We start from the raw sequence: 17,219 nt of genomic DNA, 5'->3' as shown, positions 1-17,219 counted from the left end.
AGTATGTGGTAATGTGTGCATACGTGCCGCTCTTCAACGAACCATTCACACCGACATGTGTGTCTTCAAGTTGGGGTAGCCCTGACACCTGCTGTCAACTGTGCCTGCGGATCTGCAGGCGACAACTCTACATTGTGCCCTAAGTTCCCGGCACCGATGTCTATGGCGGACAGTCATATTTCGGGTCTGTGTCCTGATACTAAGAACATTAGGCGGCACAATATGCTTAGGGAGGTTAAACTTAAGCCGTATGTCTCAGATGACTAGCCGTACAAGTGCGTCATTTCAGTGCCCCCCCCCCCCCCAGCTGTAACTGCCCGCGCATCGAAACAAGGTTTCGCTGTTGGCTGGTAAGTTGGCCTGCCCATTCACAGGTTCCAAGATAACCTCGACACGTTTTCGATGCTCCGAAGGTTGAAGTACATCATTTACAGCAAGTTGCTAGAAAAGCTTAATTTCAAATAGCTTGATTTTTCAATGAGCGGACTCGCATCCAGAGCACGGTTCAGACCTGACGCGAGGCTTAGCCGATCAGTAACTCACATTGGGTCGTCTGCGACGAAGCTTCGTTGTCCGCCAGACATCGGTCCTCCGCGTTTGGCAGTGTGTCTAAGCAGCCCAAGAATCTGCGACAAACAGCAAAGAAGTCGGTCACTTGACTCAACAGACGCAATCTTGTAAGAGTGTTCGCATCTGCTGTGACTCACCAGAAAAATGAAATGCTTCCTCTTGTCGCTCTTTCCGTCGATGAACTGCTGTCTGCATGCACGATGCAATGCCGCGGCCGACTATCTCGGCAGCGCTGCTACACGCTGCTACTGACGAGTAGCTGGAGAGAACCTTCTTGTCTGTAGTGTCAACAGCGAAAACATTTCTTCGCGGTTTCAATTAGACTACTTGAATAATAGCAAAGGGCGCTAGTCTGGACACTCGTCCAATTCCGTCATATCAAATGCTACAAAGGAATCGTTTCGAGCTAGTCGAAGGCCGTAGCAGCTCAGCCAGTCAGAACAGACAAGATGACGAATTCCACAATATGGCGGAATTTTTACAATGCCCACAGAGACTACCACCCCAGGTACGAGATTTTAAAAAAAATGGTTCTACTTCATCTTGGAAACGACGTCCAGTGTGTCTGTGACCGCAACCGCCGGAAAGGCAGCAATTTCAATACGTGAATATATGGCAGTCGCTTAAAGTTTATGCTGGAGACGCGTAGTTCATTGAACATCGACGAGTCAAGTGAAAGGAATGTGGTAGACCGTAAAGTTAACTGTGTTTTTTGAGTCAAGAGTCGCCTCCATCCGAAGATTTGGAAAGCGGCAATGCTTTCGAGTAGCGGAGATACGATGAAGTGTCGCAGGCCCACCCAATATAAGCAATGCATTACTTACATTGGGTGGACCAGCTCTTAAACGGGCCAGTTGGTTGCTAGATTCTTGATTCACGTTACCAGCGCAGTATACACTGGACGCAAACAGAGGACGCAGACAACACAAACGGTGGATTCGTATAGGTTTAAATGATTAAATCGAAAGCTAAGATATAGGTATCCTAGGTATTTCGCATCAAAAAGTAATCAGATAATTGCGTTACAACCGCTAGTGCTTTTTTTATTTATTTATTTAGCATACCCTCAGGGCCATTACGGCATTATAGGGTGGAGTGGTTACAAGCAAAACGGATAAATTAAAAAAAATTTGAAGTTAATACAAAACAATATATATATATATATATATATATATATATATATATATATATATATATATATATATATATATATATATATATATATATATATATATATATATATATATATATATATATATAAACAAGAAGAAAGGGGGTTAACCGAGGGGCCCGATATTTATTAGTCAGATTATGAGAAGCCAACAAACACTGACACCAAGGACAACATAGGGGAAATTACTTGTGCTTAATAAATGGAATGTAGAAGCGAGAAGTTAATGGAAATTAAAGTGGATGAAAAAACAACTTGCCGTAGGTGGGAACCGAACCCACAACCTTCGCATTTCGCGAAGGTTGTGGGTTATATATATATATATATATATATATATATATATATATATACAATTGCAAATTGCACCTGGTTATACAAAGTTAGCTATGGCGTTCGTAGGTAGGGGTTGAACAATGTGACGAAAAAGGTTCCTAGTCATATAGTATTAGCTATGACGTTCTTGAATAATTCGTGATTTGCGATCCTGACCATCGAGGGACAGGGAGGCGATTCCACTCATTGGAATTGCGCGGTAGAAACGACTGCAAAAAAGCGATGGATATGCAATGGAATGCCCACCTTAAAAATATGATCTATATCCTGGCCGATACATATGGAGGCGGGGAAATAAGTTTGCTACGTAAAAGACGAAAAATTTTGCGACGTGATGACAAGGATGGTAAGTTAAAGCTAGATCTCATGGCACTGATACTCGCGGTTCTGTTATAGTTAGAGAGAATGAAACGAGTAGAGTTATTCTGAACCATTTCCAATGAGTGCGTTAGGTTTATTTCATCTAGATCCCAGAATGACGTGGCACAATGAAGTTTTGGCCGTATTCGGGTAATTTTAATAAAGAAGGCGCTTTGCAAAAGTTGCGTCGTAAGTAACCTAGCATTCGGTTAGCGATGTAGCGTTGCTTATTACATGCGCGATGTGGGTCTTCCAAGTGGGATCGGATGTGATGTGAACACCAAGGCACTTGTAAGTTGTTACCAGATCTATGGGAGCGTTATTAAGGGAGTACACAGGTAGTTCCTTGGTAGTTCTAGATACAAGCATAAATTTACACTTGTTAACATTCAATTCCATTAAACATGAATTCCACCGTGCAGAAGCGGCATTAAGATCAGCTTGAAGCCTGGTTACATCATCGCAAGTTATTTCAGTACAAATTACACAGTCGTCAGTAAATAGATGAATTTGAGATGAAACACAGGAAGGTAAGACGTAAATGTAAATGAGAAATAAGAGAGGTCCAAGCACGGAGCCTTGTGGCACACCCGAACAAACTGGACTCACATTCGAGGTTACTTCGTTAGCTGAAACAAACTGTGAGCGGTTAGCGAGGAAAACCTCAAGTCAGTACAGAATTTTGGATCGAGGTTTAATTGTTGCAGTTTGTAGATCAATAAACTATGGCACACTTTATCGAACGCTTTTGCGAAGTCTAGCAAAATTGTCTGCTACTGAATAGTGGTCAAGTATTAGTCAAGTCTATGAGTGAACGATGGTGGTTGGGTGTCGCATGCACATGTTTTGCGGAAGCCGCATTGAAACTCAGAAAAAAGTCAGTTTGCTTCTAAGAAGTTGGCAATGTGAGAAAACAGAATATGCTCGAAAATTTTTCATGATGTGCTGGTTCAAGAAATAGGCCGATAGTTAAATGGGGAATGTTCAGCGCCTGTTTTGTACAGTGGGATCCCCTTCCCCACCTTCAAATCAGCAGGCAGTGGCAGTTTGCAAGTGTGAAAAATCTTTGTAAGAATATCAGAACAACGTGTGTTGGGTGTTTTCTAGAGACTTTCCACTAATTAAGTATCAGCGAGGAGCAGATGAGAGTTCTACGCTGATGGGTTTAATTATTAACGGGTACATTGCGGCATAGTCGTAAGATTGTGCAGCTGAACGCGTTTCATGAGCGCGTTTAGAAAAGTTGCGCATAAAAAACGTCATTTAACATGCATGCACAATCGACAGCGGGAATGGCGTTACCAGTGTTACCAACAAGGCTTGTGGTGTTGTCATGCTTTGGGTTAATAGTTCCTCAGAACTTTTTCGTATCAGTAGTTAGCATGGATGGCAATGCGTTCTTTAAAAAGTCAGCTTGCTTAAGCGCTGTTGTGTAGTCATGTGTAACGCGTTTTTAGGCTGCCATTATTTCACTCTTTGCGGATGTTTTAGCTGATCTGTACAAACGTTTCTTTTTGTCAGCAAGACGCTTAATGGGAGTGCTTTAACAAGAAGCGTTATCATTATAGGAAAGAGTGTAGGTAGGGATTTTTTTTTTCGTTAATTCACGGGTTTTAGCAATAAACATGTCCCAGTCGGTTCGTACACTGCGGTTATAGAAATCATTCAGGAACGTGTCAAGGAAAATACAGAGCTTTGTTAATTTATTAAAAATCACCTTTTTTATAGCCACGAATGGTCTTGATCTTTTTTTTTTTTTTTTGGCCGTGATATGTTGACGTTCAAATGGCTAAAAGAATGATCGCCCAAGGACGGTAAGTAGGTAATCACAAAGAAAAAAAATTATCTCAATCCAAGAATGAGCGGCACGGATGCGCGGCAGTAATTCATGTGTTTTACGGTTCTTGCATACACTTTGCGTTAAGTGAATTTCAAGGTTTGTGATGTATGCACCCGCTCTGTGTGTCCCATTTTATATAGTGCACTGGTATACCATGAATCAAAGAACTACCCAGTGTATGTCTGTGTAAGTGCCTTGTACGCCAAAGCACGGGTAGCAGACACGGCCCCCATGCGGATCAGGCTCACAGAAAAAAAAGATGCAGCAGATCCAACGAGATCCAACCCCGCTGTACGAGCGCTCGTAGCCGGAGCTAAGCGTCGAACGCAAGCCGAAGAAGCCGAACCGCGAGAAACAGCAACGCGACGATGCGAGACGGCACACTACCAAACGTGCAACAGGCTGTCACCTTCACGTGTTACAGTAGTGCCGAATTTTTTTTTTTAACAGAGCCGGTGTGCCACGCTAACATGAAAAATCAGACAAAACAGAAGGCTGGGTTAGAATTTCCTGGTTTAAAGCTGTTGTGCACAAACACTTCATGTTTAAAAACTGAGGAGTATACACAAATTTGCAAAAACGACTCTTGAATATAATAAATAGCTGTACCAGCAAGAAAAGCTTAAAATTTCAGAGCAGTTATTGGTATAGACTTCCCCTTGAGCGATATGTCCCGCGCAATCACGCGACACCCAAACAGAGTTTAAACAGGCGAATTCACGGGCATATAGCAAAAAAAAAAAAACATAGACGCATAAGAAGAGCCACCCCCTTGTGTTGTCTAATGCGTGGCTGAGGACATCGTTATTGCTCTCGCAATATGAGTGGGCACTTCGCTGCCATATCAACCTTGCCCAGCCCGCGACGAAGCGCTTATGCATGGCACAAAATTTAAGGGTCACGGAGAACACTGCAAATGCGGTTAACGTGGAAATCGTCGATGTCTACTACAGTTACCATAAATCAATCTGCAATGTGATGCAATAATAAGAAAAAGGTGGTAACACCGCGAAAAATTGCAATAAAGAAATCCGAGGACACCTAAGCACTTGTTATGAGTTGTGAATGCGAACGCATTATTAGAGGGCTTTAGCTTGTCCGGTATTCCGGTAAGCGCAGGCGCAAACGTGGGTCACCTGCACGGTGCAGCCACCTGGAGGGGCAAAGCACAGCCAGACAAACACTGCTAATATTGCAGTAACCAAGTGTATTTTACTTTGCTGCCAGTGTTAATTTTTCGGCAGCAGCATGGTTATGCCACTGGCAATTTTTTTACCCCTTATTGATGCGCACACTTGAAGATATATGGCTGCATATAGAAACTGAACTGAACAGTGACCTCTTCCCTGACATCACATGAAAGTTTGCATCTATTCTTGAGTGAATGTGTAGTCGTGTTATTCATGGTCAGCTTTGCCTTCGCTTTTTTTTTTTTGCTTGTCCGCTGTTTTATTACTCACTTAACTGATAATTTTTTTCTTTTTTTGCATTATTCTTCTCACACTGTGAAAAAAGATATGTGATGTACATGACATAGTGAGTTGTCACCAAGGCCGCAAGGCTGGTGACCGCCGCAAGAAATAAATCAATCGTATCAAATCAAATATCGCCCCTTTAAATCTCGCCCCACGTTTCATTAAAATGTAAACTTCGCGAGTGCTTACGATCCAGCTTGTTTAAAAAAAACATGAAAACTGACATATAACGTTTTTTCTGAGCGCTTCTAGTCTCATAACAGCTTCACCGCAAAATGTTGATAAACGCTGCTCCACATAATACCTTTGCTGCAACGGAAACGGAAGTATTGCGGAAACGTCCGCGGACTACTGCGGACTACTGCGGACTACTTATAGCGGAAACGTCCGCTATAAGTAGTCAGCGCTAGTGTCGCTGCATATGCCCCGTTTCCCTTTTCCTCGCGCCGCTACTCGCCGAGCGGCATCACGTGGTCTAAAATAATGTCAAACGTTCCGCCACGCTGCGGAGAAGACAGCACCACGGACGCGCCGCCGACTTTTCGTTTCCTTCAAAGCCACCATCATAGCGATTCGCAGCTTCCGTAACACGCGTAACATGACATCATTGACATGGCATATATGACGTTACATAACACGCATGGCATGACCAAATGACGAGCACCCATGACATACATACCATGACATGCATGATAGGACATCATGAATGACAAATTATGACACACATGCAATAAATCAATGACATGGATGTAAATGGCATGCCATGAATGCCTTGAAATGCCTTAAAATAAGAAAACACGCTATTTCGCTTTGCTTAAGCTTCTGAGAATTCGGATGCATGAATAAAATATCACGCTGCTGCTAATGCATTTAACTAGCTCAACGTTCGAACGAGACGCCACTTATTTTGTTCCATATTACCATCTATTACAGAAGAATCTTGAGCGCTTTTGGGAGACCATAAATTCTTACCACTCCAACGACGTTTCACTTTGCGACGTCTCTAGCGCAGCTGTCCCAAAGCTACAATTCACTAACTTCCTAAACAACGCATTCTCTTCCATATTTACTAATTAACCGAGCGATTACCTTTCTGATTTCAAGCCTTTAAATTACTCCGTCTTGGATAGTATAACTTTTGATCCCCATAGAACCACAAATTTATTCGATTCACTAAAGAATTCATCATCAACAGGAATGAACGGCATCAACGCGAAAACACTTTAAAACACTAAACAAATTTCTAGTTTCTTTAAACCTTTTTCAACAGTCGCTTGAAACAGGAGCTGTACCACTTGACTGGAGGATTGGTAAAGTCATTACAGTTTTCAAGCAAAGCCCTAAGCTCTGTCATAAGAAGTGTTGTCCTGCTTCTATTACTAGAATCCAATAAAAATATTCTGGCCCACGCAATCAGTTATCATGTTGCTAATTTCCTGTCAACTATGAACTTCTTTCTCCTTCACCAACAAGGCTTCCGTAAGGGCTTCACTTGAGATACCCAACTCACTCTCTTTCTCAACGATTTTCACTCTCTCCACAGTCCCTGCATTCCTGTAGATCTCCTTTGCTTAGACAGTGAAAAGGCCTTCGGCAAGCCGTCCAATTCCCGTGTATTACTCAGCTTAAACCTGCATAAGTCAGTCGTACCTTTTTTTCGAACCTTTCGAACTATACGTCCACAATTCATCCACGTAAAATCACACTTGTTATGCCCCTTCTTTCTTCTGTTTTATCTGCCTACACCAAAGAACCATTCTTGGACCGCTCATCTTCCTCATTTACATAAATGATCTGTCATCTAACGTTTACTCTGACCAACGCTGGTTCGCCTATATGTGATTGTGTTGCCCAGCCGATTCTTCCACTCTCCATAATTACCTCCTTCACATGCAAGAATCGTGCGAAACTTGGCTGATTATGACATCGCGTGTAAGTAAAAGCACGCTAATTAGCTTCCACCACCGTCGCAACTTCTCTACCCCAACTTACACAATTAAAAATTGCAATACGACGTCTGCAGATTCTTTTAAATACGTTGATATGCCTATTTCTCATTATCTTAATTGGTCACTTCATACTAATCACAAAACAAATTCTGCTAACAGTGCACTTAGCTACTTATGTAGTAAGCTTACCTCTGCCCATTATATGAAATTACTAGCCTATAAGATCATTGTAAGTCCCAAACTTGAGTACTCCAATGCCTGTTTGTGACCCTTTCCATTGAAATCATGACTAAATAAGAATCCACTCAGAACTGAGCCATTCGATTTATCGTATCTAACTATTCTTATCATTCCACATAAAAGCAATACAATCCAAGCTTCTCTACTGTCCTCGGCTTCCCATCGTAGAATCGCTAGGTTATGCCTTTGTCATAAGATTATTCTATACCACCAGACAATGCCCTCATTACCCATGTCGACATAATTGGTGTACCAATTATTTCTCGAGTGGGAGGGGCGAACCGCAAACCATCTCACCCTCCCTCCCTCATCTCTTTCTTTATATATATATATATATATATATATATATATATATATATATATATATATATATATATATATATATATATATATATATATATATATATATATATATATATATATATATATATATATATATTGAGTTCACAATTGAGTTCACTTAATTTTATAATTACCAACCACATACTTGATTATCAGTCACACATGGTGAACCATGGAGGACGAAAAATTATTTGAATGTAGATAGATATTCTTAGAAATTACATTAAATCTCAAGATGATGCCTGCAACGACGAAAGGCAATTAGCGCCTTACAAATGTACCTGACCCCACACAGCAGCAGTAGTACAGCGCATATAAAAATAGACATTTGCTGCAATTTTAATTCAGCAAACAATGCTACTTGGTGTATAAGTATACGGCACAAATTTATCGCTATTTAAGGCAATAGTATTGTCTAGCATATACACAACAAAGTACAGTCAACATAAAGAGACTCGCAATATTCACAAGAAGGGGGAAAAAAGCGTCAGCGGCTGTTTTTCACCTTGCAGAATTGCCAACCATTTTCCAGCGAAGCTGTTTTTTCGATCAGTTGAAGTAAGGGCTTCAGTTTCCTGGAATTACACTTTAGAACATTGCCCGTATATAACGATTCCATTGAAAACCTTGCCCGCATGTAACGCTTTCGAACACGTATAGTAGGGAATCCTTAAAAGGCAGTTGTTTACTTAAAAGGCAGGCAGACATTTTACTTCGCCCCTCTCCCCTCTATTTTGCTAGACTTGACCTCAGTTTCGTTTCCAGTTCTCCCAGAGCAGCCAGATAAGTTCTACTTTGTTCGAAAAACACATTGACAAAGCACCGGATCACTTGCACGTGTAATTTACTGCAAATGTAATTTGTCCTCTCCTTTTGAACTTAGCCTACGCATTACCCATAACGCGCCCCTTATTTTCGCCAAATATAAGCAAGGTGGCTTGATTAGTTCATCGAGGACTATGGGAAACAAAACTACGAACGTTTTGTGACGCATGAAAAAAAAATTAGTTTACGTACCTAAGAAAACAGGGGTTCAGTAATTATTTGCAGCGCTTCTAACTGGACCAGGAACGTAAAAATTTTGTCAGGCATGGCACATACCATGAGCCTGGTGTTAACAGCGCCAAACGTAGATGAGACACGAGACGAGAATACGACACCATAAGCGATAACTGAGATAACTTTGAGATAACTGAAGCAGCCGAGATTGCCAGACATCGTGACCAATGCGTTAGCACGCCATCCTTGTTACTAACAAAAAAAAAAAAGAACCTGAGCTTTTGCACGTACAACCCCTATCTTGAGTGCAAAAAAAGAAAAAGTGCGTGTTTCACGTGATGTGCGATCACGTTACTGCGACACGTGTGGGCAATGGTATGAGAAGCCGTGTTTCTTTCAAATAAACGTTGCTGAAAGTCAGCGCTTGTGGTGTCGTCTTCTCGTGTCACTTCTGCGTCTTGCGCTGTTAACACCTGATGGAAAACCAACAAGCCCAAGCTGCTATTCTAGCAACACACCATGAGCACCCCTCCTATTTCCACGAAATATAAACCTGTTGTAACCTACCGATATTCCCGCACAATGGGAAGCATAGCTGACATTGGCCGTATCACACGTTCTAAAGCTTGATTAGGACACTTTTTTTACGAAAGCTGTGCTTCATCCAACTCACTTAACTTCGCACAGAGATTTTTCAAAGCGTTTCACCCATTTTCGCTAAATTTGATATCGGTGGCATATGCAGCTCTGCCAGAGCAACAGGTTAAATCCTAACCCCTTCGTTAGATACGCTCAACGCTCTAGGGCGCTTGTATACGTAATGTATTACCACACCCTAAATTACCTTTGAACGTTGCCTACACATCACCCATCAAGTCGTCCTTACTGGCACCAAGCATACATAGTCTACCTCGCTTAGTTCCCTGAGGATACTAGGAGGACTCAACATACGTATCACGCAAAAAAAAGAACAGACAGGGGTCTATTATTTATTCGTAACGGTTCTAAATCGGCGAGAGAAGTTAAAACTTCGCGACACATTGCACTTAAATAATGCTTTTGCAACGCAGAGTTCTCTTGGGAATTTGGAGAACGTAGCTCGTAACAGCTGCTTTACACTTTGAAACGCTGGCTCTTTTTTTTTCTTCTTTTTTTTTGAGCAGCTGTGTTTGATTAACATGCGTTTAACATCGCACACAAACCTGGCATATGCGTCCCCCTATGTTCGTAAAATTTGACCTCGGCTGTAGCTGTAATTATGCCAGAGCCGCACTATAAGTTCTACGCCGCTCGTAAAATACTATAATAACGCTCCGAACCAGATGAATACGCAATCTATTGTAAAAAGTCGAATTTAACCCACCTATATGGTAGGTTGCCTACGCATTACCCATACCATGCTCCTAATTTTCCCCAAATACGAACAAGGTGCCTTGTTTAGTTCACCAGAGACGCTCGAGAAACGAACTGCGAGCCTCGTATGAAGAACAAAACTAGGCGAAAAAACGAGGGTTCAGTAATTATTTACCACGCTAAACTTTAAGCAAGTACATGAAACTTTCACAACAGATTACACAAGAATTCTCCCTATTTGCCACGGAATTTAAAGTTCGTACATCGCGCATTTGTTTTGGGTGTCTGGGAAACATATTGAATAACGGCAGCATAACACCTTGGAACGCTTGAACAAGTAACATTCTACAGGGGCTGTAATGAACTCACAAAGATGAAACATTTATCGCGCGTCACTCAGACCTACTCCTACTTCAATAAAATATAGACACCGTGTTTCGTATAGCTGACCGAGGAAACCGGGAAAAGCAACTAAATGCTTGTATAACGCATAAAAGCTGAGAGAAAACAGGTATTTAGCAAATAACTTCAAAGCACATAGTAACACAAACAGGTAGAACTTTCAGTCCATATCACTCAAAAAGTGCCCCCCCCCCCTTTTACTCGAACCATGAAATATCTACTTTTCTCGCTCCTGCCAGGGAGCCTATAACGTATGTTGAAACAGCCTAAAAATAAAATGGAGAGACGTCAGAAGTGACGCATGCCGATAGAAAAAAAAAAATTCAGGACAGTGTTGTAATGGTATTATAATGGATATGCACATTCGACAATGTGGTTTTCCTCTTGACGTATGAAACGCGAAAGCACGACACAAAAGAAAGCAGAAAGGCTGCACAGGAGAGCTGCCTAAATGATTGGTCACCAACAACCCAAAAGTCAATATAGACCATCCATACTGGAAGGACATGCGTGTACACCCCTTACCGAAAAATATGCACCCCACCCACCACGACGACCACAGGTGAGCCAAGGCCCAAGCACTCCACAAGCTATATCATAATAACGCAGATGTATAGTCTATGTAGACGCATCGCCATATAACGCACATAGTGCCCACGCCGTGACCGTGCTAGAAGAGGTGCGATCACATCTGGAGGCACGATTCAAACCCATAGGACAGAGTGTGCGGAGGAGGGAGCCCTGGCCTTCGCCTCTCCAAAAAGCAAGCTTTCAATCAGTGACTCCTTTGTAATTTCTCCAAAGGGCGCATGTCCCCTGAAGCTTACAACATCCTGAAACGAAACTCACTTCGCCATTACCTGGGCAATGGCGCATTCCTCCCTCTCCGGGACCGAAGTGGCCCGCTCCATCGCGCGAGATTTTACCAACCACGCCTTTGGCCACGACAAACTGGAATCGGTGAGGGAATCGGATGGTCTCCTTCCAGGAGATCACCACCCACTATCGCCTCCTGATAGTGGAAGTGTCCCCTTCCCGGTAAATGCGCATATGTTCATGTCCATCGTACCTCAAGCACTGTTGACCCAAACGTCGTGGTGCCATTACGCGCATGCACTTTAACGTTTCAGCAATCCTTTTTTTTTTAGTACTGCTCTGTAAAGTAGGAGCTTGCCAATCATACTGCTGTCATATCATCAACATCTCCCATTTAAAATCTGCTCTCGGTGCCGATGCTTCAGGTCATCCATGAGGTGCGTACTAAAGCCGTTCTTTGTTATCCACCACTCACGTAACGTCCCCGATAAGAGACCCTTTCTGGCATCATCAAATAAATTATTAATTAACGCATTACACTAATGACATGCACGCGCGACCCGAATGACCTGACAAGAATAACATCCATGTAGGACTGCACGGATGACGTGTAATGACATGAATGACGCACGTCCATGAGCACATACGTAGTGGCAGTAGGTAATGCATGACGTGACATTAATAAAGTTATAAATCTGTGGTACAGCGTCAATATACACTTCTGCCGCCGTGCTAAGTTTGGCTGCTGCACGCGAGAGTAGTGGCTTTACCGCACAGCGTTGGAACAAAATGGCCGACCTTTGCGCAACTCTGCTCGTTTCGGGAGTTGGCGCCAATTCCGAGTGCTTCGTCACGGCCGCTGCCGTGCAAACCAGGGAGCATTTGGACTTAGGTGTAGATCGTTCAAATGCGTTTTTTTTTCCTGCGAGTGCACTCCTCAACACAACGTATACAAGCGCAAGCGACCATTCCAGTCCTAAAACGATTTCATTACGGAGCAGCCCAACGAAGCGACGTTCGCGGAGAACCTACGGCTTCAATATGATCTCCAAGATAACCTAAACAGGAATTTACAACACTACGAAGCTTCAAGTATACACGTAATTTGTAGTAATTGGCCGAGGAAAACAAATGCCAATTAATGCAACTAATGTGCGGTTCCCTCAGCCCATCCGCCACTCACATTCGGTCGTTTGCGTCGGAGTCCGTGGCTCGGAATCAGATATCTTGTCTCGATTCTCGTTTCTTCCCGGGCGTCGCAGCATCAGAAGATTTCAAGCGTGTCTGAAGAACGAAAAAGAAGCCGGAGACTTGAATTTACATGACAGTCACATTTGGTTCGAATGAGCACCGGCACAGAAAATCGTTGCCCCGCTCGGGAGCCAAAGCGGGAATCGGCGGCTTGCGCATGCGCTGACGGAGGTCCGCGTTCCGCGCGCGTCTGGTAAAAAAAAAACAACAAAAACTGCATGCTAACCGTAGTTTCGAAGCTTCGTGCAGCCGCACACGAATGCGGTGTCGCGTCGGCATTCAATAGGGCACCGCGCCAACTAGTTTCAACAGCGTTGATGAGCTAGGATCTCGAAGGCACTGCAAATGAGCTAGACGAAGACATGCGCAGCGCATGTGTAAACGTTGGAGCGCGCCATATAGACAAAAAAAAAAGTGAAACTGCTGCATCATTGCGCACCGTACTGGTGTTCTCTGCTGGCATGTTCTCATGCAGTGCATTCTCTCATCGACAAACCGGCGTGACATACTCGCCGGAAATACGAGAAACTAGGTTAAAGTGGCCTAGAATATTCCTAGTACACTCTAGTACACTGTACACGGTCGCGTTCGAAACAGGAGACCGCATATGCAGCGTTCTGTTGCGTTCAAGCGCAGCCGTTACTTCATTGGTTCCAGTTTCGGATTTCGTCGCGCGAGATGTAAGCGGGCTGCCGCAGTGTCATACGCTAGGGCTGTGTTCCAATACTCGCCATATCGACGGCAAAGTACAGCTTATCGAAGACAGCATCCAAGTCAAAAACGATCCAGGCCACTTTCCTGGCCAAACAAGATGGCGGCTGATCGGGACGCTTCGAAAGCCGACAGGAAAGTGATCTTCGCACAAGAAAACGTAGACACGCTATTCTACGCTATAATTATAACCTACATCGAGTCTTTCATATCTTCGCAGGCGCAAATACTTAAAATACAGAAATAATATGCGCATTTCTCAACTTTTTCATGTCGCCAAGAGGTGGCTTCACGTCGCAGAAGCATCAAAAACAGATCCAGCAACAACAGGGAAGTCTGAGAGATCAAAATTTAACATAGAAAGTTCTTATTTGAAAAAGCAGAAGCAAATGTCCCTAATAACGCTGAAGCAGGACCCGATGATACCCCAATAGAGCTAAGCAAAAACCTCGGTCCAAAGAGCAAGGTACTGCTGACTAATGCCATAGAGCAGGTAATTAGAACGAAGGAAATTCCGGTAGGATGGCGTCAAAGCAAGATGAACTTCATCTACAAAGTGAAGGTGATAAGGATAAGACGAGCTTGTACGGGCCAGTTACAGTAACGTCGGTGATATATAGAATGGCTGCAAGCCATAAAATTGGAACTGTCGAAGTAGCTCATCAAGCTTTTTTTTATATTGTAGAAAGGTAATTTACTGATACAGAAGAAATCACTTTTCTCGATCTTTAGGGTCCCTTTCAATTGCGTTTTTTAAAATATGCCAGCTGTTTGAAAAACTCACTCGCCTACATGTCATGAGAAAGGTGAGATTGGTTCACGCATGATGTGAAAATGTTAACACAAGAAAACGAAGGAAGAAATACGTGCACTCACATATACTTTATACCTATCAGACACTAGGTGTTTTAGCTTCAGTCACAGCCTTTCTTTATTAATCTATGCCTGCTCTCAGCTCAGCACAAAGAGAACCTCTATACTCCCAACTCAAGCATTTCAAGCAAATACGTAATGCTTGAAACAAAAAAGGATATTGTCCTCTCAACATCATCATCACATCATCAAAGTATTCCCGGGAGAAAGCCACGCTCAGTGTCATGTTTTCTGCGTCGCTTACATACACAGAGACTTCAGCCAAAGTAAGATCCGTGACAGCCATTTGAACCTGCGTTTGACAAAAGCATCTGCTGTTTTGCTTCAGGTGCATTGCGCCTTTATCGAAAAACGGTCTCGGACTGCACGGACCTTTCAAAACTTCTCGGGCACTTTACCTCGGATAGCCTCGGCGGGCAGCACATACACGTGACGATGGCATCGGGACTCCCACCGATGAACGCTGTAGGCCTCCTCAGCGACTGGTCCGAAAGTGATGCCTCTCTACAGGTCCTCGTTTGTGACGCGAGCTTCCCTCATGGGCAGCCTAAGTAACGGCCGCACGTCGTGAAGTTCCCGTCTTTGTCCGAATCGCGCTAACACGCGCAAACACTGTAGGGCGAGCGACGCAGTGATCATGGCGACGCGATGTTCTAACCAAAGCTCGCTGCAGCTCTCCAGTGGCACGTTCGATTATCTTGACATCGCCGGGTTGGTGCTGCTTGCTGAGCTTCTGCAGCGAAGCTGTTTATGCGGACACTGTGCCGTCGTTGTCGGACTTCGCTAAAAAGGGGCCACGTGACCTAGCGGACGAGTAAGGGAAGAGCTCAACAGGGGGAAAGGGGTTGGAGTGACGCCTTTCCCCCCCTGCGAGAATGCTATCTTACACGCGAATTTTATACGGTTGTTACACGGTGCACTTTCGGTGATCGAGCCAGATCGGCACCGAATTTATCGATGATTAAACCCTGCTGCGAAAGGAACAAGTGTTATGCTGGCGGTTTGCGGCCAACGAACAGTGCTCAGCGATTGAAACGCGATACTAGGAGCGCGTCGCTGACGGCACTTCTAGCTGGTGCAAGAAGCGCCGGCCAGCCACGTCAGTCGTCAAACCAATCCAGCCAATTGTCAAAACGATTGCAGCGCCCGCATCTCCAGGGGTGGGCCTTGCGCCCGATATACGGAGCTTTGGATGACTAGGTTCCGCACATTTCATCCCAGCTACAACTATAGGAACGCCACGAGTTGTGTGTACTCCTTGGGAAGAAGCTGCCTACCGCGAGCGTCAGCGCAGAAAGGGACGGAGCAACTTGCACGCCAAACAGAAGAACGGCAAGACACAGACAGAAACCTCACGCACACAAAAAAAAGAAAAATACTGGGAGAACCGCAAAAAAATAAAGCACTCCTAAAGCATACTCACCACGCGAAGCACGCGAAAGCGAAAATGAGGTGAAAGAATGGTGAAACAAAAGATTTACAATATAGACTACTTGCGAAGTTTGACTTGCATGGTGCAACACTCGGTGTAACTAACACAGCTTCGCTGTTCGACCATCTTCACGGACTGGAAGGGGCGGTGATTTTTTGACGATGCACTCTACAGACAGCTCTTTCTTGGCTTGCTTCGCCGAGTCCGTGAATGCGAGAATGGCGGCTCTCAGTGTTTTCGGTGTAGCTTCTGGTTAAGATTCTTACTTGAGGTACTTCCAAGACACGAACGGCTTGGGCGTTATCAACGTGTCGCTGCATTCTCGACAAGAAAGTAGCGAGCGCTGAGTTTTCAAGAAAGGAAACGCAAGCAAGGCAGGTGAAGATTATTGTCGTGGGACAAGCCCCAGAGGGTGTAAACTCTTTTAAGAGTGTACTGTTGTGGAACAAGATACGCTCCAAAGGGTGCAAACGTTTTTTTAAGAGTGCAGAGGAAGTCACCAGCTTCTAGCTTTTATTTTGCACAACTATCTTTGTCGAAAAAAAGGACCCTCGTTCCATCAAGTGAACCAGTATTTTGCGTAAGCGCACTTTCTATCATTTCTGCCGCAATTGTTTATATAGATACCATCATTGTTTTTCTCATTGCCGTCCTTCTATACCTCCGTCCTGCTCCGTCCATACCACGGTTGGTCCATACTACTTCGAAGCAATGAAGCACCAACTGCTCTTTCCAAGTGCCAATCTATCATGTACGTGCCTCTCCGAACGCCGAGTTATGTTGGGCGCTGAAGCCATGCATAATAGTAACTGCACAAACAAAACGACGACGGAATGAAAGAACGCAGAACGAGCGCTGGTCCTGTGTCCTGAAGCCACACGCTCCGTGCCGCGCTATTTGTGCGAGGTGCCACTGCGCCAGCTTTGTCGATGACGTCACGCGCAGCACCGCTCACCTATCCTTACCCAGATCATCCATCATCCGCCGTGACAGCTGCGCCGCTAAGCTCATTCTTGGCGCTGTGACAACATTTATCGCCGGGTTTCATACACCCGCATCGCGAATCTTCGAAGTGGGGGCATATGTACGCTCACGCGTAAAA

General features: G+C 44.0%; 1 protein-coding gene across 2 annotated transcripts in view; it reads right to left on the bottom strand.

Moving 5' to 3' along the window:
* Window positions 1–15,718, bottom strand: part of LOC142560205 (uncharacterized) — a 147,482-nt gene extending 131,764 nt beyond the window's left edge. The window contains exons 1-2 of one of the 2 annotated variants that reach the window (XM_075672133.1): window positions 15,084–15,718; window positions 13,034–13,134 (exon numbers count right to left, since the gene is read on the bottom strand). Coding sequence is in view for 1 of the 2 variants with exons in the window: in XM_075672135.1 (XP_075528250.1) it covers window positions 544–626; window positions 15,084–15,127 (127 nt within the window). In the remaining variant the exon portion in view is untranslated. Of the gene's footprint in view, window positions 1–543; window positions 627–13,033; window positions 13,135–15,083 lie in introns of both variants that reach the window. The other variant, XM_075672135.1, reaches the window with a different exon arrangement.
* Window positions 15,719–17,219: the final 1,501 nt, after the last annotated feature.

Source organism: Dermacentor variabilis, chromosome 10 (assembly GCF_050947875.1).
Source record: "Dermacentor variabilis isolate Ectoservices chromosome 10, ASM5094787v1, whole genome shotgun sequence".
Classification (NCBI taxonomy): Eukaryota; Metazoa; Arthropoda; class Arachnida; order Ixodida; family Ixodidae; genus Dermacentor; species Dermacentor variabilis.
This window is presented reverse-complemented; position numbering and strand designations above follow the sequence as displayed.